This window comes from Pectinophora gossypiella, chromosome 3, assembly GCF_024362695.1.
Source record: "Pectinophora gossypiella chromosome 3, ilPecGoss1.1, whole genome shotgun sequence".
NCBI classification, from domain to species: Eukaryota; Metazoa; Arthropoda; class Insecta; order Lepidoptera; family Gelechiidae; genus Pectinophora; species Pectinophora gossypiella.
Window position 1 is genome coordinate 1,266,420 of NC_065406.1, and position 22,297 is coordinate 1,288,716.

Below are 22,297 nucleotides of genomic sequence, written 5' to 3' on the forward strand. Positions count from 1 at the left end.
AAACTCACGCCTATTTCCCACCGGGGTAAGCAGAGTCTATAGAATTCCATTTGCTTCGATCCTGACACACTTCTCTTGTTTCCTCCACATTCATCAATCGCTTCATACACGCACGCCGGAGTAGATCGTATTAAACCTTTTCTAAGGACATCTCCAATTTGGTCAATGTAAGTCCTTCTCGGTCTTCCTCTGCCAGCCCTACCATCAACTTTCGCTTTATATACCGCTTTTGCAATTCTATTATCCTTCATCCGCTCTACGTGTCCAAAACAACCTAACATTCCCTTAACATAGACGTTTAGATTTTGCTTATTCTTAGGTTATGCTCGGTATAAAAAGTTAGACCAAGTTTATTAGTAAGGTCGTTTCTCGACATGCTTGAAACGAAAATTGAATGACGCCTGTTTTGTTTAAATCAACACGCAGTGGTTGGTCAAGTTCTGTCTTCAAAAACTGTTATTTAATGCTACAATGAGCAGTTTCACTTTGTACGACCGATCGGCAGTAAAAAAAATGTGAATCAAATACTTTCTATTGTTATTTCAAGTAGAATTACAAAACTATTAAAACTATCTGTAAATTGAAATTTATTGAATAGTAGATTCTATAGTCTCTGCTTACCCCGGTGGGAAATAGGCGTGAGTTTATGTATGTGTGTATGTATGTATGTAGAGCCTAAAGAACGAAGCTTAACGTAGAGTAATAACGAACATAAGTTTATGTCCATTATAATATTATGTTCACTTTAAAAACAACAACCTTGCTATAAGTTCTTTTGATAGTTCTAAATTTAAACCCTAGCCCGTGTCTTTCTTGCACCTATCATAAGAGCAGGACGGCACTATTTAAAACGACTGTTAATTGTAACCTAATGAATAGTAGAACCTATGGCACTACTCTTTTTTAAGAGTTTTTACGGCCTCTGTGGTCCAATGGTTGAGCGTTGTGCTCACGATCCGGAGGTCCCGGGTTCGAATCCCGGTGGGGACAAATCACAAAAAAAATCACTTTGATGTAAGTAAGTAGTCGTTACATGAGTCATGTCAGGGGCCTATGGCGGCTCAGTAATAACCCTGACACCAGGGTTGATGGGGTTGGTAATTCACTTCACAATCCACACGATAGAAGAAGAGTTTTTACAACAGGAACATTCCCACTTTAGGAACATTTCCGGGTTACTGATTCTGACAGACACCAACTTAATTTTAATTTAGTTTGACGGCTCTAATACAGTGCCGTCCTTCGCTTATGATAGGTGCAAAAATGAAATAGGTCTAAATTTAAAACTAGCCGACTAAATTAAAATAAGGTGAAGTTAACGCCCTCCGGTTTGATCGTTGGGCTCACGATCCGGAGGTCCCGGGTTCAAATCCCGGACATATCACAAAAACCACTTTTTGATCCCTAGTTTGGTTAGGACATTACAGGCTGATCACCTGGTTGTCCGAAAGGCATGTTAAGCCATTGGTCCCGATTACTACTTACTGATGTAAGTAGTCGTTACATGAGCTATGTTAGGGGCCTTTGGCGGCTCAATAGTAACCTTGACACCAGGGTTGATGGGGTTGGTAATCTCACAACAGTCACAACCCACACGATAGAGTAAAAAGGTTTTTGAAGTGAACATAATAATATTACAATGTATCAGAATTGGCGCCTCTAAAGTATACTTAGCAAAGTCGAGTAAAACGGGCTGCTACAAGGCAGCATACAAAGCGAACAGAGCAAGGTGTGATGGATCACACACCTGCTGAGGCTGGGAACTAGCATCCGCCAGATGTGGCAGCGGATGTCAGGTAACAATGACTGGACACGGGATGAACTCGTATTGAATGGATAGAGAAATACTATGAGGGATAGCCAACTACAAACATTTTGACGGTATAACATAACATCCCACGCAGTAAATTATATGCGTTATATGAACATAAACGATGCGTCAAAACTTTAGTATGGAGTATAGCCCTCTATGGATGTGAAACTTGGACACTGACACACAAAGACAGAGAGAGAGACTCGAGGCCTTTGAAATGTAGTGTTTGAGAAGAAGGAAATAATAAGTTTGACAGAAAGGGTTACTAATATGGAAGTTAGGTAAATTACAAAATTAAGTATAATATTTAGAAAGTGAAAATAATTCCGTACAAAAAGTGGAAAATACATTTTAGTAATGGAAAAACCACATCGATAAATTAATAAAACAGGAACTGAACTCCCCTAAACAAAATTCGTAGAATTATACATACGCCACTAATGACTCAGTGGTCATACCTGACGATGCAAACCTTATATATTTTTATTCTATCATTTTTATCGTACATTAATATACAATTCACGTTTTTATCGCCAGTCTAATTTTATTTAATTTAAAAGTTACATTGTTAAAATCACACACTATCTATGGAGTAATGAAGGCGATTACTCCACCGACAAGAGCGCAGCTCTTAAATAAAAAGAAAGATTGTTAAAATATTCATCATTTAAAAATAAACGGCTCTGATTGATTTCAATATATGGTTGAATTTTATGTAATAACTGTGTTTTTGTTAGCGAGGTATTTTGTGGAGGTAATAAACTTTTATTTTTTGTATTATTTTTGATTCTGATTTTCCGAAAAAGTAAGAAGATTCCGTGCTTCGGAAGGCACGCTTAAGCCGTTGGTCCCGAGCCACTAGCCCAAACACCTCCACCAACTCGCCGTGGAGCAGCGTGGTGGAGTATGCTCCATCCCCACTCAGGTTGATTGAGGGTAGGCCTGTACCCAAGTGTATAGGCTGTATAATTATGTTATGTATATGTTGATCTTTATTCCTTGAAACTTCTACATACCTACTAATAGTATATTGAAGTGTCAAATTCAAATCAAATTGAAATTCCAAATTCAAATTTTTGATTTTTTTTTTTCAAGAATCTTATGTATATTGAAAGTGTCAAAGTAATACTTGTTACAAATTCCGTTTTAATAAGGAAAGGGACCTTACAAGATAATCTGTAAAAATGTTGTGCGGGTAATTTCCCATTGCAGTCACGGTAGACAAGCTTGACCAAATATTCGTGACAGAGACCCGGAGGGCGACATTATGGACGTGACCAAGAATCGATACAACCGGGAAAGCCCTTGTGTAAGCAAGTTCAACCGTGGAACGAACCAAGAATAGTACTTTCCAAATGGTGATGTGACGTTCCCGCGAATTTTCCCACTTTGGGAACGTTCTCGGCAGTAAAAAGACGTAAAACTTATGTAAAAAGAGCTTTATTACCTAACCTTTAAGCAGATAAGACCAGAGTACAGTCATGAGCAATATAATGTACCCACTTTGAGGCTCTGGTGCTAATTCCTGTAAATACCATCTAATTTTATTTTAAGTTATATCTGTCATTTTCTTATCCGCCGAAAAGGAAAGGGACGGGTAATCGACAAGCATAAAATTTATGGAACACACGTCAATTTTAAGCACAAATCTAAACCAACCGTCTAAAAATTTTACATTGGCCAATAACCCGACAGAATTATGTTGACAGCACACGTCAAACGGATTGCATACCAGCGACGTACCTTTTGATTCGCCCGGGTTATTCATTCATTTACTCATTCTTCCTAAAATTAAGAGCTGTGAATCATCCGTCCCTTTCCTTTTCGAAGGATATGAAAATGACGGATATAACTTAAAATAAATTTAGGCGGTGTCTGCAGGAATCGGGGCCTCTGTCGCACTAACATATTTAACATTTAGGGAGACTTACAGTTCAATTTGTCAGAAAAGTTAATGTGACATGGTTAATGCTCGTGACCGTACAAGAAAGAACACTGAAAAGGAAAACCAGCCAGTGTATTTAATAATAAAGAGTTTTACAACGGGTATATTCCCAGTTTGGGAACATTCTCGGGAACAGCAATCACTGTTTCCAAACCGGAATCCGATAGACCAACGCGCAAAAAATTACACCATCCATTACTGGTTATGTTCTTGACTATTTATAGAGTGGTTGTAGCTACCCATCGATGGTTAAAGAAGCTGGTTGTTGCGTAACCGAACAACGAACGCTTCCCAGTACATTGACCGACGACAAAAAGTAGCTGGTGTCTCTAATTCGATTTGAAGTCACGATTTGTGATTTTTTCGCCACGCACCATAATGCTGGGGTGTCGAAACGATTAGTACGAGACCAGAGGCGTAATCGTAGCTATAATTACTCCACCGCAAAACTATAGCCACGACTTCGTTTTGAAACATTTCAGCATAAGACAGACAAGTTACCTTATTAAAACACATAATAACGGGTTCTTACCGCGTTTAAAATAGGGATATGAGACTCCCGATACCTTATTTGTTACCTTACCTTAAGTTACCTTATTTGTCCGGCCAAGTAGTTAATGCCATCTGCGGCAAATCTACAATAAGACACGTCAAAAAAATAAAATTTTGTCGAACGCCTCATTCGCTTTAAAACTACTGCAGCTTCTCACAACCTGTATACTGTATAGCCGAGGAATAGTTGCTGCAATAAAAACCTCAGCACGGGGCCTTAGATGTTCTTAAAATGTAACTTGGCTGCCTAATACTGGTTCTTCCCTAGGTTATTCACAAGCATGTAACACAAGTCTCAAGAGCATATTAAATTGCTTACTGGGAGGTCCACAATTTCGATATTGTAAAATCATAAATCATAAACTGCCTATATACGTCCCACTGCTGGGCACAGGCCTCCCCTCAATAACCGGAGGGGGTATGGAGCATACTCCACCACGCAAAAAAAAAAAAAAAATACTGAAGAAAAATAAAAATATTTTATTTTATTTAATTTTTTAAGTCTCAAGTAAGAACTTAGCTTAGGATACGATGGTTTATTATATTTTAGAGACAATGTACAACCATGTAAAATTGTAAATGCATATGTTAAGTAAGCTGTAAAAAAAAACAATTTATTTATTAATTTATGTAGGAACCTTTTTACAATTTTTCTGCTCAACTATAGTTTTAAAACTTCATCATCAGCCGTATGACGCCCACTGCTGGGCATAGGCCTCCCCCAAGGATCTCCACGACGATCGGTCCTGCGCTGCCCGCATCCAGCGGCCTCCCGCGACCTTCACCAGATCGTCGGTCCACCTTGTAGCGGGCCTACCCACTGAGCGTCGTCCGACACGTGGTCGCCACTCCAGAACCTTTCCGCCCCATCGGCCATCGGTTCTCCTCGCTATGTGTCCTGCCCACTGCCACTTCAAATTTGCAATTCTTCGAGCTATGTCGGTGACTTTAGTTCTCCTGCGGATCTCCTCATTTCTGATTCGATCGAGCAGGGAGATACCGAGCATAGCTCTCTCCATTGCCCGCTGAGCGACACCGAGCCTCCTCACGAGACCCATAGTAAGCGGCCACGGTTTTAAAACTATCCAAAGGTAAAGTTAAATATCTGTACACAACACGTGTCAATGAAGAACTTTCCAGGCTCCGTTCCTCCTTCCTTTAACCTTCTAATTTCATGGATAACAAACATACACATTTGTTGGGCTTTTTGGCGGGAAACGGGAACGGGACAGTTGCTTTCTTCATTGAGTAATCTAAATAATTAATACGAAGTGGTGTTTTGTGGTTAATGATCGCATTAAGTTAGTCGGAAGACATTCGCGAGTGTTATTATATTGGAGTATTCAATGAACAAAGTGTATCTGCCTATTTTCGCTTCGTGTCAAGAAGCCGCTTCATAACTCGAAAGTTTATGCGGACTTTCGAGTTAATTCGTTTGGGGTTCGGAGTAGGAGTCTACTCCGAGGGTGGGGGCTTAGGTTTCATCATCATCACCTTTCATCATTTCATTAATCATCAAGAAAAAAAATACGTCAGACATGGCTGTATGGGCATAGTTCCCTTTGCCTTACCCTTCGGGGAAAACCAAAACAAAAAAAAAATGTTTATGGTGATGACCCTTTTTATTACACCAGGCACAATATTATTCTAATCAAACTAAAGAGAAGCAATATAGGTAGCAACATAATTCTTTCTATACATAATATGAGCCAAATATCAAGCAACAATGATTTTTATATTATGCTTCTTCCAATGCATTGTATTTTGGAATAATTATGTACCCGAGTAATGAGAAGGTGATTATCACGTTAAAGCGTACAGCTTTTTTTTGGCGTGACTTATTGTAGATTTGCCGCAGATGGTATTAACTACTTGGCCGGACAAATGGGGAGCGCTGAAGGCTCTCACCCGGTACAACGTTTAAGACAACGAAAGCGTTCAGCACCATCTATAGTTTTGATGACAGTAGCCTCGAAAGTCCTTCATTGTATAACTGAACACTGTTATATGATACACACGGTAATATAATTTCGTGTAACAACGCGAAATTATATTTGGAGCAGATAAGATAATGGGTAAGATCGTGAATGATGGATCATCTTAACACCAACACGCCGATACCTAATATGAAGATACACATAAACTGCCTATATACGTCCCACTGCTGGGCACAGGCCTCCCCTCAATCAACCGGAGGGGGTCTGGAGCATACTCCACCACGCTGCTCCACTGCGGGTTGGTGGAGGTGTTTTTACGGCTAATAGCCGGGACCAACGGCTACGAATACGTTTTTACAATAAGATTCCCATTGATAATCAAAACTTACTTTTGGACAGTTTAAGAAAGTAATTAATATTACGTAAGCTCGGTAGGCCCTCCAGATCGTGAGCCCAACGCTCAACCACTGGACCACGGAGGTCGTTATTGTTAGTTCTCTGTTTTTATTCATAAAATTTTATGTAATAATTTAACATGGCATACTGTTACTTGTCCTATTATTAGTTACGCATAATATTAATTTGTCATAACTTTTTAAGCATAGTAGTTATGCTTTTTCAGAGTTCTAGTCAATCAACTGGAGGGAGTGTAGAGTTTACTCAAACGCAGTCCAACTTTATAAAACGCATTATAGAGTTGATCAGAGCTCTAATATTCGCAGCAAACGTATGCGTACGAACCGTTGAACCCACGCATTAGTGACGCAACGCACGATGCACCCAGGAATTCCCAGACACGACGCGACTTCGTAGAATACCAAGTAACGCATTTAATGCCTTTCTTCAAATCAACCGTGGGACATTGTACTACTTTAATCGAAAATCGTATGTTTCTGATCGTTTCTCAAGTATTTGACGTAATGGTGACGTGTCTCGGCCATTTGGCTAAGTTCGAATACGTAAAACGCATAGACGTGCGAGAAAAGTGATTCGAAACTGTTAACCGCTTTTTTCAGGGTTACTATTGAGCCGTCAAAGGCCCCTGACATGACTCATATAACGACTACTTACTTACAATAAGTAGTAACCGGGACCAACGGTTTAAACAGCTTAACGTTCCGAAGCACGGATCACCTTACTTCCGGAGAATCAGGTGATCAGCCTGTAAAATCCTAATCAAACTAGGGATCACAAAGTATTTTATTTTCCACCGGGATTCGAACCCGAGACCTCCGGATCGTGAACGAAATTATGAATGATGATTCTGTAGTAGGTACACAAACGAAGTACTAGTATAGCTACTTTTAGATTTTTTTATTATGAACGTACTTGGAACCTGTTATATAGAGAAAAAGAGACGCAAGAAACTCCACAAAAAACAATACAGTATTAAAGGTATCCTTCTATTATTAAGTTTAGAATTAAAGTAACGTTTTGAATTTGAATTACGAACCTAAAAACTACAGACTTTTTTTGCAGAACTCTGAGCAAACCAAAATCATTTTGGTTTTACAGCTGCTTAGTAACGCATATATGTAGCTCTTAAAACTATAGCTTACCCTTTCATGCCTGATGAGATATCCTATGAGGACGTCCTTCTTCTTCTCTTTCTCATCTGGATGGCACACGCCGATGTTCAGCCCCATCACGATGGTACGCAGGAGCCCGCCTTCGAACGCATCCCATAGGAACTTGGGTGTATAACACATTATGGCCTGGGGACAAAGATCTTTGATAAGGACTTTAATATAATAAATATTTATATCATCATCATCATCAGCCCATTAACGTCCCCACTGCTGGGGCACGAGCCTTCCCTATGGATGGATAGGGAGATCGGGCCTTAAACCATCACGCGGGCCCAGTGCGGATTGATGGTTATTAACGACTGCTAATGCAGCCGGGACCAACGGCTTAACGTGCCTTCCGAAGCACGGAGGAGCTCGAGATGAAAACTTTTTTTTTGTGGTCACCCATCCTATGACCGTCCTTTGCGAAAGTTGCTTTACTTCAACTATCGCAGACCGAGCGCGTTTACAGCTGCGCCACCGAGCTCCTCAAATCTCGAGAAATATTTATATACAGGGTGTTAATGACATCGTAACGAATACTGAGGGGGATGATTCAGACCATGATTCTGAAAAACTAAAAAAAAAAACATTAATTTTCCCCATTGATACCTATTAAAGGTATCAAGTGGAATTTTCCGTCGCAAAATTAATGTTTTTTTTTTTAGTTTTTTTAAATTATTGTCATGACCCTCCCTGGCAACAGGTTGGGTTAGGTTAGGTTAGTTGGGCGACAGGTTGGGTCACGGGTGGCCCCTACAATTTTATGTAATTCTCTATGGATCTCCGTACCTATCCACCTATCCTGTAACCTATCTAGGTTGTCGCGACCCGGTGACCAAAGACATTAAAGCTGGATCCGCTCCTGCATATTTGCATACATGAAGTTCACACGTTTGGGGAAATGAGCTGTAGCTGGTAACAGACGTGTCCTTAGTGGGTCATTGGCCATATCTGTCGATACTTACGGTAAACACGTCAGCTCTTAGCGTGTCTGGGTTACCGTTACCGTCGTGACCGAATTGTGACCGTTCATCAAGTTTAATGTTTGTCTACTCATGCAATATGTCTGTAATCCTTGTTAGCATTAGTACCCGTATTGAAGTTACTATAAAAATAAGCAGTCCCTGACCAAACAGCGACAGGATTAGCAGTACGTAGTGAGTAGCTCACTGGAACGGGCTAACCTATAAAATGCTACTTAGGTTCTATGATGATCTTGTGACGTAGCGAGGAGGCGTCTCAGTACTGGTTGGAGGCCGAGGAAATGGATTCTGGTAGGGCTCTAGCTAGAACATCACCGATTGAGAAATTGGTCGGTATACTGCGGAACGGAAGGCGATTGGGGCAACCACCGTTCTACACTCCACCTATGGAGTAATGGCGATGACTCCACCGACAAGAGCGCAGCTCTTAAATAAAGAGAGAGAGAGAGATTGAAGTTACTCTAGTATGGGCAAGACGCATTATTTTCGTATTATTATGTTGGCAGTATGAAATGCTCGACTTCAGTAAGTCAACCTTGAGGAGTCGTCCTTGAGGACGTAAATGTCAACTTAAAATACAGCTGAGATGAGGCCGAGTAGAATGGAGGAAAAGTCGAGTGGAGGAAGAGTCGAGTGGAGGAAGAGTCGAGTGGAGGAAGAGTCGAGTGGAGGAAGAGAGTGGAGGAAAAGTCGGATGGAGGAAGAGTCGAGCGGAGGAAGAGTCGGACGGAGGAAGAGTCGAGTGGAGGAAGAGTCAGATGGAGGAAGAGTCGAGTGAACATCTTAGAATACGGGTATAAGTCACTAGCCGTGACTACTCGTGACAAATGTAGACAATTTCAGTGAAAAACCAAAACGAAGACTAAAGATAAAAATAGGTTTAAAATAATAAGCCGCGCCACGAAAGAAATCGACGAATTTTAATAAATAAAACTATTTGACAAGTCATAATAAGGCCGCGGGACTTCTTGCATGACACGGATAGTCCGTGTTATTTTAAACCTAAATAAACGGCTTTTTGAAAAATCTATTTTGAAGGATTTTTGTTAACAAAATCTCGCAATAGACAAGCAAATGTCGGCCTTATCGCCTCAAGCGATGTCTTCCAGTGAATTACCGAAGGTGATTTTTCGTGGTGTTCGCTATAAGGCCACGGAAATTCCATACTACGTACAAAGTCGTTTACCGTTACCAAGCTGTGACGAATAGTGCTCTATTTGCGACTTTTGTGACTAAACCGCCACATATAAATAGGCGATCGTGATTATGTAGTTAGCAAGTACTACACCTACAATCTATTTTCACTTTTGTATTTATATTGCGATCGCGTGAGGTGGTTGACCTTTGTTTTGTAATCTGACTTTATGACTGTTTCGATGCAAGTGTTCATGAACTTTTGTGTAAACAAATGCATCAGATCGGCGGAACGTTTGGCGTAAGAGGAAATTGCACAGCGGAAATATTTTCACGTGTTTATTTGTTTTTTTTTTTGTAGTATTTGTTATAGAATATTATTGGAAGAAGATTAGTTAGAAGAATTGTTTTTTAATGTGGCTGGTTTAATATCTCCTATAGGTTGCCTGGAAGAGATTGCGACATAGCAATAAGGCCGCCTATTGTACTCATTCTAGAATGAATACACTGTTTCTATGAGAAGATCACATTCCTATTCCTAGAATCATCCATCCGATTACGATATGCCATAAAGTCGGCGCATTATCAAAATCTGTTGTTTCACACGCTTTATGCAAACGCTCACCAAGGTCGTGCGCAAATTGCGTAATGCCCCATCATATAAGACAATAGTTTTGTACAACCGTTTATTTTTTGTGGCTACCACTCTTATACTGGTAGTGGCGAAACATCCTACCTGTCTCGAATTTATACGACTATTTAAGTTGGTCGTATTCTACGATTTCTGAGGTCCATGACACTTATAAAGAACATCATAGTTGTGATATTTTAGCTCTAGTTATCGAGCAATGCATAGTTACTCTTACATCAGGTGCCGTACAATTATAGCATTCATTTCAATCTAATCTAAATCTTATATAAAAGGAGAAACTGACTGACTGGCATATCAACGCACAGCCTAAACGGCTAAACGTAGGCACTTGAAATTTGGAAGGGACGTAGCTTACGTACCGTAGAGGTGCACTAAGAAAGGAATTCCCGGAATTCCCACGGGAACGGGAATTAGCGGGAAAATCCTTTTGTATGAAAGATCTAAACCGCTTAAGTTGGACGCTTGAAATTTGGCGTGCAGATACCTTGGTTAAGTTAAAGCTTAGTTGCAACAGGATATTGCAAAATTCCCACGGAAACGGGAGTTAGCGGGAAAAAACATTTGTATGAAAAAATCGAAATTTATATCTAGCATGCATGCATACCTTAGTAAATATAAAGTTTAGTTATGGCTGTATTTTGAAAGATGGGAGTTAGCGGAAAAAAAATTGTATGAAAAAATCTAAACTGATTAAGTTTGATGCTTGAAATTTGATATGCACTCCCACACACACAAAGATCTCTCTTTTATAACACGCCACGCGGATGAAGTCGCGGGCAAAAGCTAGTTGTTAATATGACATGGCTGATAGTTCGTGCGTAAAGACTAGTCGACCCCCTAGGACCACACCTAGGTAACGAAACGGGTAAGCCCCACATTTTGCCAAACGTGTTGAATTTGTGAACTTAGGGTTTGTATAGTTAGAGCATGTAGAATTAGAAGCTTGGCTCTACATGAGATCTGTGGGGTTAAAATGGCCACATCGAAGCAATTCATCTAAAAAAGCAATATTGCAATTTGACATTTGCGCATATAAAAGTAAGTGCGCAATGCAAACAAATTTCAAATAGCAATATTGCTTTCTTAGATGAATTGCTTGATAACTTTTAGACATTGCAATCGATATGATCTCGTCTTGGCAACAATTCACATGTTTTTTTTTTTGTTAGGATTAATGTTACCTGGAAGAACAGCACAAAGCAGACCCACTGGTAATAGGTGTAGTACTTCTTCTCTTGTGTGCTGTCATATTCGTTCGCCACACCGGGATGCGCCACCTCTTTGCCGACCTGCCAGAAAAATATACAATAAATAACTCAAATATCGGGGTGACCCTAGGTCTGCGTCTAACCTGGTCCAAGGCCTATCAGTGGCTCTACAACACGGCAATGCCGCAAGAGCGTGATGGGTTCGTTTGCACCAGGTCAAAACCAGAGTTCTGGATGAATGTGACGAAGTTACTTATGTTTCTGATTAACTTTAAATTGTATTTATTTTAATTAAAACACATAATAAGGGGTTCTTACCGCGTTTAAATCAGGGATATGACATCAGTCATCCCATGATCATGGCACTTGCAACAGTGTCGAAATATCGGGAGTCTCATATCCCTGATTTAAACGCGGTAAGAACCCGTTATTATGTGTTTTAATTATGATAATAACCGCGTAAACCTAAAACAATTGTATTTATTTATTAAATAAAAAATAATATCCTATTACTAAAAAAAAACACATTTTTATTTCTATCTAACTGATTTGTGTTAACGCACACATCAAAATTGAAAACAAATACGCCTAAAACTTCCAATCAGCAAAAATAATATCTAGGATATATTATTTCGCCTAATCGGTGGCAACCCCGTGAAATCTTACGTAACACAATACATACATTAAACCGCCGAAAATAAATCGTATTATAAAATGTGTTGTAACAGTTGAACATACTTAATAGGGTTTCCGGACTATTAGTCCCGGTAAGGGCACAATTTCCGGCCAGTAATATATGATTATTGATACTTTAAAACTAGATTATTACTTGTTTAAACCGGTAATAGCCCTTACATTTTTGACTGAAGAAGTTCCTAAACAGAAAGCAATAATCGAAGTCATAGTAGTTAGACGAAAACTGCTTAAGACATCCTATGTAGAGTTTGAAGGTTGTGATTAGCACAAACCCAAAAAAAAACTTGAAATTAATTTGTGGCGCAGCATACTAAAATAGTAGGCGCCCCTATAGTGTCAATTGGTAACATTAAAAACTAAAAAAGAAAGCGGCAATATGCACACATGCCAGTATGAAGCAATTCAGTCGAAAACACAATATTTTCCATTCAAATCAGGATCACATTTCAAAACATTTAAAAGTCAATTTCCAACATCTGAAATACCGTTGGGTTTACAGTCGCATGTAAACCGGCTGCGCAAATTCTATTCATAAGTCCAGTCCAGAGTACTAATACGCAAATGCAATCAAATGAATCAAGCACACTAGTTGTAAAACGACAAAAGCCAATTTGCTGTTCAATCATGTTGGTTTTTATATGGTCCATATAATATACAGCATTTCTTGGGAAAGATCGTAAAGCGACAGAAATTGGCGACGACAGATGTGACGAAGATTGGAGACCATTTTGAACTGGAGCTGAGCAAGTCTAGGAAATATCAAAGTTCTGATTTACTAGAAGGGCCTTTGTACGGAAAACTAATAAAGCTAGTGTGAAAGGAAACGAGAGTCGTTGAACTAAATTCGATTAGATTTCTACCAGAGAACGTACCTAAATTTACAAGGGAAAGAACATGACATGACGATTAACAGACAGTTTCAGCCAACAAAGGTGTTCCTAGCGTGATAAAAAATAACTAATATTTTAAGTCTGCGACAGTAATCATTTGACTAAATAACTGTTATATTGGTCTGAGAAACAGTAGTTAGGTAAATCAGAAGTGTTCTTGTTTGTTATGTCAATTTTTCCATTTAAAGCTTATGACAGTTCCGTCACAAATTCTGAGAAAAAGGATACCACACAGCGACATACAATTATGACCTCAGAGCTCAAAGTACAATATTGAAATATGAATATTAAAGTAATGTGCAACCGTAGCAGTTTCATTCCCTATACGGCATCTGCGATGAGTTATCGAACGATCAGAAACATAAAATGAGTAATAGGTACAAACAAAGCGAGATCACGGATGCAGTGATTAAAGGAACATAATGGATCTAAAAGACCACACTGAAACAATTCATCTGAGAAAGCAATATTGCTATTTCACATTTTATGACATTGCACACTTACTTTCATATACGCAAATTGATTTTAAAGATGGATTATTTCAATGGGGTATTTTTTACCCAGCTCTTGTAATGTGGGCTCTCTCAAGTCATCCAATGATGTGCTTGTCACGTCACCGTGTGAATCACGACACCCACAGACTCACAAGATCAGACAGAACTAATAAACGTCACTAATAGATCTGGGTCTGTGACCCAAGCTGACCGGAAGGCTACACTCATTTGAAACAATAAGACCCATTCAAGTGCTAGGAAACGGGAGCACGTGATAATTTTTGCAACGCTACGAGTATGGTTTTAGAAAGACTTTCTTTGACTGTTAACCGTGATTACTGACTTATGAATTTAGTACTTTTAAAGTCATAACTCAAATTAATTAAGAATTTATTAAGATAACCTCATTTCATACTACATACGACTATTTTGGTTTCGGTATTTTTATACATATACGGAATATCAGAAATGCTATTTATAGAAGTCCTAATTATTGCAATAGACAATCATTCTTAGAACCGTAACCGAGGAGATTATACGAAACCTCTCCTAACTTTCGAAAGCAAACGAAACAAACTTAACATAAACATCGCTATAATCGCAAATCTCATACGTTTTACAAGCTATCTGCAAAATGACCCCGCAAAAAGATAAAAGCCGAGATAATGAGGTCTAGCATAGACGCAATCCAATCTTTAGGCTGCTCACGTGCCACTGCGTACGCGTCGGAGGAAGTGAGCAGTTATGAGTGAATCGCAGCGGCAGTGGCAAACAGTTGAGGACGTGTGGACCAATTGAATCCTGCTGGTGGCGAAAATTAGTGTTCTAACTTATAACGGCATCCGCGGACTTTGAGTCTTTGATACAGACGGACGGCAAGAATGAACTTTTCAATTTTCGTAGGCGATTTAAGTAAATAGTTACACAATTGAATGATGTAATGTAATGATTGTGCGATGCTCGTGAACTAGGACTGATACTTTGTATAAACTATATTGTATGACAAAACTCTTCGTTAGTTTTATTATTTTGACTTTGTGTTGCAATAGTATAAAATTGATTATGGTGGTATAAAACAAGCATTCATAAAATACGCTATAGCAGTTAATATATTAGCATATTTGGTTTTCTATATTGTAGTAACGAATAATAACAATATTGCAAACGCAATCAATGACCAATTTATGGGTGATTTTAATAATGGAGGAGACATTTGGCCCAAATAATACCAGTGTTTCCAAACTAAACACAATGAGTCGTAAATTAGTAGATGCAACATATGTTCACGAGTAATTAACAGATAAACATATTACGCTACACTGTAGTAAGCTTTACAGCAATGACCTATTGGACAAGGATAAAAGCCGACACGTCCTAGTTAGGAAGATATTAAGGTTTAGAATCTTCACCTTAGATTCACACAAATATGTAAGCGGACCCCGGGAAAAACGAGATAACGCTAGGGAGACGACCTTAAATATTAGTCATCATAAATTTAAGAGCCACGCACTTGTCGGTGTAGCATTCTCCATGCTACTTTTTTAGGGAAAAATAGGGCAGTGGTTTCCCTCTTGTCTTCCGCCCAATAAATATAGTACGCATGTTGAAATCCTCTAGCTAGGAAAGGGTCAAGGGTATCTGTCATAAAACTAAGTAATTGGCAGTCATTTCTGCCTTATTCCAAGAAGGGGGAAGATATGGATAAAAGGTAGCCCTTGGGTTACCAAGGGCTACATACGTTAGTATGTAAACATGACAATGAAACCGAAAGTTTGCCAAAACCAGCATTGGCTGGAAGCCAGAAGTGAACACAACAAACAGTGACATAACTTGTGACAGGGCTCTTCCGGTTATTTGTTCTCACAATATTTGGTGCCCTTGAAGTAGAAACTTATTTACAAGGAGCTAAAACAATTATTTGACAAATAATGGACACTTGTTAAAATCACATTTTGTTGTCTTATAGACATAACTACGGTGATGTCTTCTTGAGAAACGTATTCTAATGTGATTTTCTTCAATAAAACCTTCAATTTTAATTTTTCGATTTATATCGAGGTTTTGATAAAAAGACATGCGAATTCAATTTCCAAAATGGCGCTTACTTGGTTTTTCAGTTTAAGACGACGAGTTGCAATCATCTTTTAATGTTATCGAACAGCTCTAGCACTTGAACGCATATAACTAATTCCTTTTGAATACTCTACGACTGTTCAAGACATAACTTTCATATACTTTGTACTTCTTACCTCTCTGGCGAAGGCATCTGGCATGGTGAACGTGGAGGTGATCCAACAGAATGTGTTGACCACGTGGACTGGTAACCCGCTCACTATGCACTGTATGGGCTGTCCCACGTACTGCGTGGCCGTTATGATCATGGAGCATGTCAGCAGCAGTACCGTCGTGAACACGTTGTGTAGCCGGAACACCGCATTGTCAGTCCTGATCGGCTGATACTTGAAGTACACACTCAACCCTCCTAGTAACTTAAACATCTTGCTCCTCTTTCACTTCTATAGCATTATAATCATCTACTACCAAATTATCACTGCCTCTTCTTGGGTTGTTTACGTTAATCTATGCCATAATGAGATTTTGAACTTCGTTGGGAGGAATGTGCGTTTCAACTTATCCTAATATAAAATCAGTCTTGTTTTAATTGATATTCGAAACGCTCATGGAATGTGTCACGAGATTATTGTCGAGATTTCATCGGTTGGAATCTGAAACAAAGATAAACATCACATTAAATGTTTGACGAGTTGAAGAATAATATTAACACGAATTTTCTTATTTGAATGACGGGATAAAATAACAAGCTGAGTATAGGATTTCGGAATTGTGAATTGAAAGTACCTACTACATGAATAAGATAATTCATTTCACAATCAATATTGACTTTAAAATGACACTACCTTTATTGACACTTTCGTAAGAAACGATCTAGAATGGTTGGACGATTTTAAAGTAAAATAATATTGCAATGGCTCTACCATTGAAATATGTGCCTTTATTTGAATATAATTTCAGACTGACTCTTTTAAATTAATTCTTCTTCATCGATACGATAAATATCGCTAGCTAGTTACCATGCAGTGTTTGTATAGTATAAAAAAACAGGAACACAACACGCGGTGTCGAATGAGTGACGGTATTTTAACTGCTATATCGCGTGACAACTACGCGGAGATGCTTACACGATACAGCGCAGTGTCATAATACTCCAATAGGTGATATAACTACAATACAACAGTTTGTGATTGCTCAGATACTGGACACTTGCTGTTGCGTAATCTTGACTGCGGGACTTTGGACCAAAGCTCTCATAGTTACTGAACAAAGGTTTCTTTGGTTCTATAAAACAAGCGTAACTTGAGAATGTTGAAATTATGACGCAATGGGGATAAAAACTAAAAGCTCAAATGTAGGCTGTTGAGTGTTCCTAAATTTTTACAGTTCTCAGTTCAGAAAATTCATGTTAAATTCCTATAAATGAGCGCAATGTAATGGAGCAATGTGGAGTATATCCTGTCTGAAGGATGAATTACGAAAAAGAAAATCAGCCAATTTTGATTGAAAATATTTTTTTCTAAGTTTTCTTCTTCCCGGATAAATATAACGCTATGTTTTTTTATAAAACGCTGCGTAAAGTGTAAACATATAACGAAAACAATATGTTTGTTTACTCAAATAGTATGGGGAATTTACAAATATTAAGAACACTCAACAGTAGCGAAAAAAGCGAGAAATGAGCAGTTTTTATCCTCATTCTAGGACAATCTTTTCACAAATTAATTCTTCTATTCTTCGGGTATAAGTGGTAGAGTTGGAAGAGGAAGGCCTAGGCGTATGTACTGCGATCAAATCCAAAATGTTTTAAAGAAATGTCAAGAGTCAACCAGCTAGTATGCATGAAGTATTTGATGAAGTATTTGTCTGGAAGAAGCTAGAGTGATGTGTCAGGATCGTAGTAAGTGGAATTCTGTGGTCTCTACGTACCGCAACGGGAAATAGGCGAGATATTATGTATATATACTGGGTGTTAGTGACATCGTAACGAATACTGAGGGGGTTGATTCAGACCATGATTCTGAGTTAAAATCAAGTGGAATTTTCCGTCGCAAAATTCATGATTTTTTTTTAGTTTTTTTAAATTATTTTCAATTCTATACTTTTGCGATGGAAAATTCCACTTGATATTAACTCAGAATAATCAGATGAATCATCCCTCTCAGTATTCGTTACGATGACACTTACACCCCGTACAAGTACATACGATAGCCATATAAGTAGGTATGGGTGTTAGTGACACCGTAACGAATACTGAGGGGGATGGTTCAGACCATGATTCTGAGTTGATATCAAGTGGAATTTCGTGTCAAAAAATTCATGAAAATTTTTCTTTTCTTTTTAATTATTTTCCAATCCATACTTTTGCGACGGAAATTTCTACTTGATATCAACTCAGAATCATGGCCTGAACCACCCCTCAAAGTTTTCGTTACGATGTCACTAACACCCTGTATATATCATTCTTCCACAAAATTCATCTTGCATTAAAAGTTATGATAGAGGTACATAATAGAGGTATAATAATCGAGGGACCATGTATCGGAACCATAGAGTCATCCGTCCCTTGATATTATTTCAAACCATATTGCTTTTCATCATTCACTCCTACCTTTCTTATACCATTTTACGGTTATAGCCTAGCTCACGAAACCCATAAATCGATTGCAAATGTGTTTCGCACCTGATAGAAGGAAAGTTCATTGACCTTTTATCGCAAGGCTTCTGTAAACAATATGAATTGAAGGTGTGCTCTGCTAAATGGGTCACAACGTGTTCGCACCTGTGCCACGCGACTGTACTGCGACGAATGTATATAAACTATTGAAATAACAAACAATATGTCATTCGATAATATCAATAACAAAATATGAATTAACAATTTAAGACCTTACGTGTCTAATCGTCAAATAATCCCCCCCGAGTTATTCCAGGCGCAAAGGTCCCCATTACACTCGCCGCAATATGAATTAAAATAACACTTTTAGAACTCCGTGATAGCCCTGTTCAGGGACCGCGTGACTTACATCTGAGTGTCATGGGTTTCAATCGCCGTTCAAGATCTAAACAGCTGAATTCAACTTTTATCTTCTTCTTCTATCGTGTGGGTTGTGAGGTGGGTGACCAACCTCATCAATCCTGGTGTCAGGCTATTATAGAGCCACCAAAGGCCCCTGACATGACTCATGTACTTACTTACATCAGTGAGTAGTAATCGGGACCAACAGCTAAACGCGCTTTCCGAAGCACGCAGCATCTTACTTTCGGACAATCTGGTGATCAGCCTGTAATGTCCTAACCAAACTAGGGATCACGTAGTGATTTTTGTTATATGTCCCCACCAGGATTCGAACCCGGGACTTCCGGATCGTGAGCCTAACGCTCTAACCACTAGACCACCGAGACTCTTGTATAGACAAATATTACAACTTCACAAATACCACGAAAACGACCACCCTGATATCTCCAAGTGTTCTTGTAGCCTAAATACAAAATATTACTTAAGAGTACCTCTTGGACAAATATGCAACATTGTCAAGTGGTCAGTGCAGGCAGTTGTGCAAATACAGCGGTTACTCAATGAACAATTGTTCTATCGCAATGTTTTGGGTTAGTGGCTCTCTGCGATGCAAACTGTACAACGTGAGAACATATCGGCAGTAGCAGGTGGAATGCATTGTTATTCATACCCTGATGTACTGGCCGAAGGAAGTTTCTTGATTGGTTAGCAAGAAACGCTTTATAACAGCCGTGGTCTAGTTGTTTAAGCGTTGAGCTCACGATCTGGAGATCCAGGTACGATTCCCGATGGGGACATTGTCGAAATCATTTTGTGAGACTGTCCTTTGTTTTGTAGAAAGCTAAAAATTTGTATGCGGACTATTTGTGACTAACAAAAAACTTGAGCATGTTTTTTTTGGAAATCTGCCCGGAACCCCTTCAAAGAGAGGGTGAAATTTTATATGGGTCTTTGCATTTTTCAAAATAGTAAGCTAAAATTAGTTAATTGGAAAAGAGGAACCGTGTTACCCCGAATTTAGCTAGTTTTCAATATTTATCCTTCTTTGTGAAAGCACAAGTGAAAAGCGACACCAATCACTAACCCCACATCCGTGATTAACACTGAAAATGTCACCAGACCCGAATCTTCTCTAGCGAAAGTGACGTTACTTAGTACACTTAACAATCAAATTGATGGTCACAACATTGTCACCCGTGTAAAGTGTTCGATTTGTCACCAAAAACGTGATGGCTCGTTTAGCAGCACTTTCTAGAGAAAACAGAGCAATTTTCACGCTGTTCACTGGCCACAACAGTAAAATTGCAAGATAACAACAAACACCACAAAAAAAGAAACCAAAAAATCAATTTAACTCCAATTCGCGGGAGAAACGATTCCTCCGAGATGGAAACTAAGGTTGAATAGACTAGGCTACTATACGACTATACTAGACTAAACGATTATGACAATCGACAATAACAATCTTCTTCTATCGTGTGCTCTTCTGGTGTCAGGGTTATTATTGAGCCGCCAAAGGCCCCTGACATGACTCATGTAACGACTACGTATTTACATCAGTAAGTGATAACTGGGACAAACGGCTTAACGTGCCTTCCGAAACACGGATCGTCTTACTTTCGGACAATCAGTTGATCAGCCTGTAATGTCCTACCTAACCAAACTAGGGATCACAAAGTGATTTTTGTGAATGTCACCGGGGACAATAACAGTGATAAAAATGAACACATACATAAATTCAAGCCCGTAATCCCTAATGAGGTGACCAAAGGCACAAATAATCAGGAGACAAATTGCAACCACTGTTGATACTAAATCCTAAGGTGGATATGACACACCTTATGGTGACAAGGGATCGCCCATAGCAATTGTCCATCATGTTAGGACGTAATCCCTTTGTCTGATTTTACGACATGCCCGGTAAGACTAGCAGCTGAAACGTGTTTTATGATTTTAATTCGCGCCCAGAACAGCATGGAAGCTTATACATATAGGATTATCAAAAGATGACATGTCAAATTATTTTTTAACGAAATCGATTGTCATACTTGGCTAAGACCCCAAAAACGCCGAAAATTCTGTCCGGGTGGCAAAATATTGGGCTGAAAAAATCTGAATGCCATCGAAACGACGAGAAGGCCCCTGATGAATCTAGATGTTATGAAAGTCTTACTATGAAAACAATTACGAACGTAATACACAGGCTATTCTTAACGTGCCAATACAATTTAATATTATGATTACTCAACATTGTTACAGCGTATTATTGGACCTAATTTGATAAGCCGATTCATAACATTACTCTGACTCTGGAGCTAAACATATCGTTGTTTTTGTCCTATCAGAAAGAACACAAATACTTGGGGAATTCTTTAGTTTTTCGTTCGGCTTGCTTCGTGATTTCTCACCTGAGTGGATCAAGGAACGTGCTTCCAAGCCACGCCGCCAGCTCAGGCTGCGTTCCAAGCGATCCGGCATTTCCAGATACAAAAGAAATGCCATCACGAGTTTGAAAAGGAATTATTGAAAAACGGAGGATTTTCTTCTATCCAAAGAGATTATTTTATTAAATCCAGTTTATTTACGAAATGGATGTTTAGAAGGTGTTAAAACGGATGCTCTTTTTAGGTGGCTCATTATAGACTTTCCTTGTATGGTATTCACTATGGCCGGACAAACGAAGAGCTAGGGCTTTCCAGTTCTTAAACAAGATATTAAAAATGTCTCTAGCGTTATTCCGTTTTCACTGGGTCCGCTTACCTATCCTGAAGATTTGTCAGGTCCAGTTTTTCTTCCGAAACGGATTTCTTGGGAATGTCGACTTTTGTCATATTTTCAATTGATAATCATGTACCATGCAAACATGAATTCTAAACTCATTAGTTTATGCCCGTGCTAAAATTTGTACCTGCGACCTCACAGAGGCAATGCCGGAAATAAGGCCGCTTTTACCTTTATCCTACAAACAGTAACACTTTGATCGAAGGTATTAATAACATCAAACAATTAGGGCCCACTAAATAATCATCACTGGGTTCGAGTAAATCTATTTTGGAAGTAAGCACGCCTCCTTATACGACTAGCTAAGTACTCATTTTACGAGCAGGCATAAACTTAGTTTAAAAGGGGATGAGCTCTATTTCTGGAGTACTTCGGAAGTCGTTACTAAATCATAGTTTGAGTACTTGGGGCTTGAAGAGCAGGGTAGGATAGGAATTAGGAATGCGAAGACACAAAAATTCAAAATTCAAAAATATTTATTTTTCAAAATTGGCTTACAAAGTTAGCGCTTTTTGAACGTCAAAAAATTAAATTACAAAAAAATATATT

The 22,297-nt window shown here is 38.9% G+C and overlaps 2 protein-coding genes across 3 annotated transcripts in view; one reads left to right on the top strand and one right to left on the bottom strand.

Moving 5' to 3' along the window:
- The window catches only part of LOC126382225 (tRNA (adenine(58)-N(1))-methyltransferase non-catalytic subunit TRM6), a 460,488-nt gene that overhangs the window by 310,955 nt on the left and 127,236 nt on the right, over positions 1 to 22,297 (top strand). The gene's annotated exons all lie outside the window — the stretch shown is intronic.
- LOC126382231 (innexin inx1-like) overlaps positions 1 to 22,297 on the bottom strand; it is a 77,258-nt gene that overhangs the window by 30,269 nt on the left and 24,692 nt on the right. Inside the window, exons 2-4 of the mRNA XM_050032032.1 lie at positions 16,125 to 16,601; positions 11,769 to 11,876; positions 7,807 to 7,962 (exon numbers count right to left, since the gene is read on the bottom strand). Coding sequence (XP_049887989.1) covers positions 7,807 to 7,962; positions 11,769 to 11,876; positions 16,125 to 16,373 — 513 coding nt within the window. The 5' untranslated portion in view covers positions 16,374 to 16,601. The remainder of the gene's footprint in view (positions 1 to 7,806; positions 7,963 to 11,768; positions 11,877 to 16,124; positions 16,602 to 22,297) is intronic.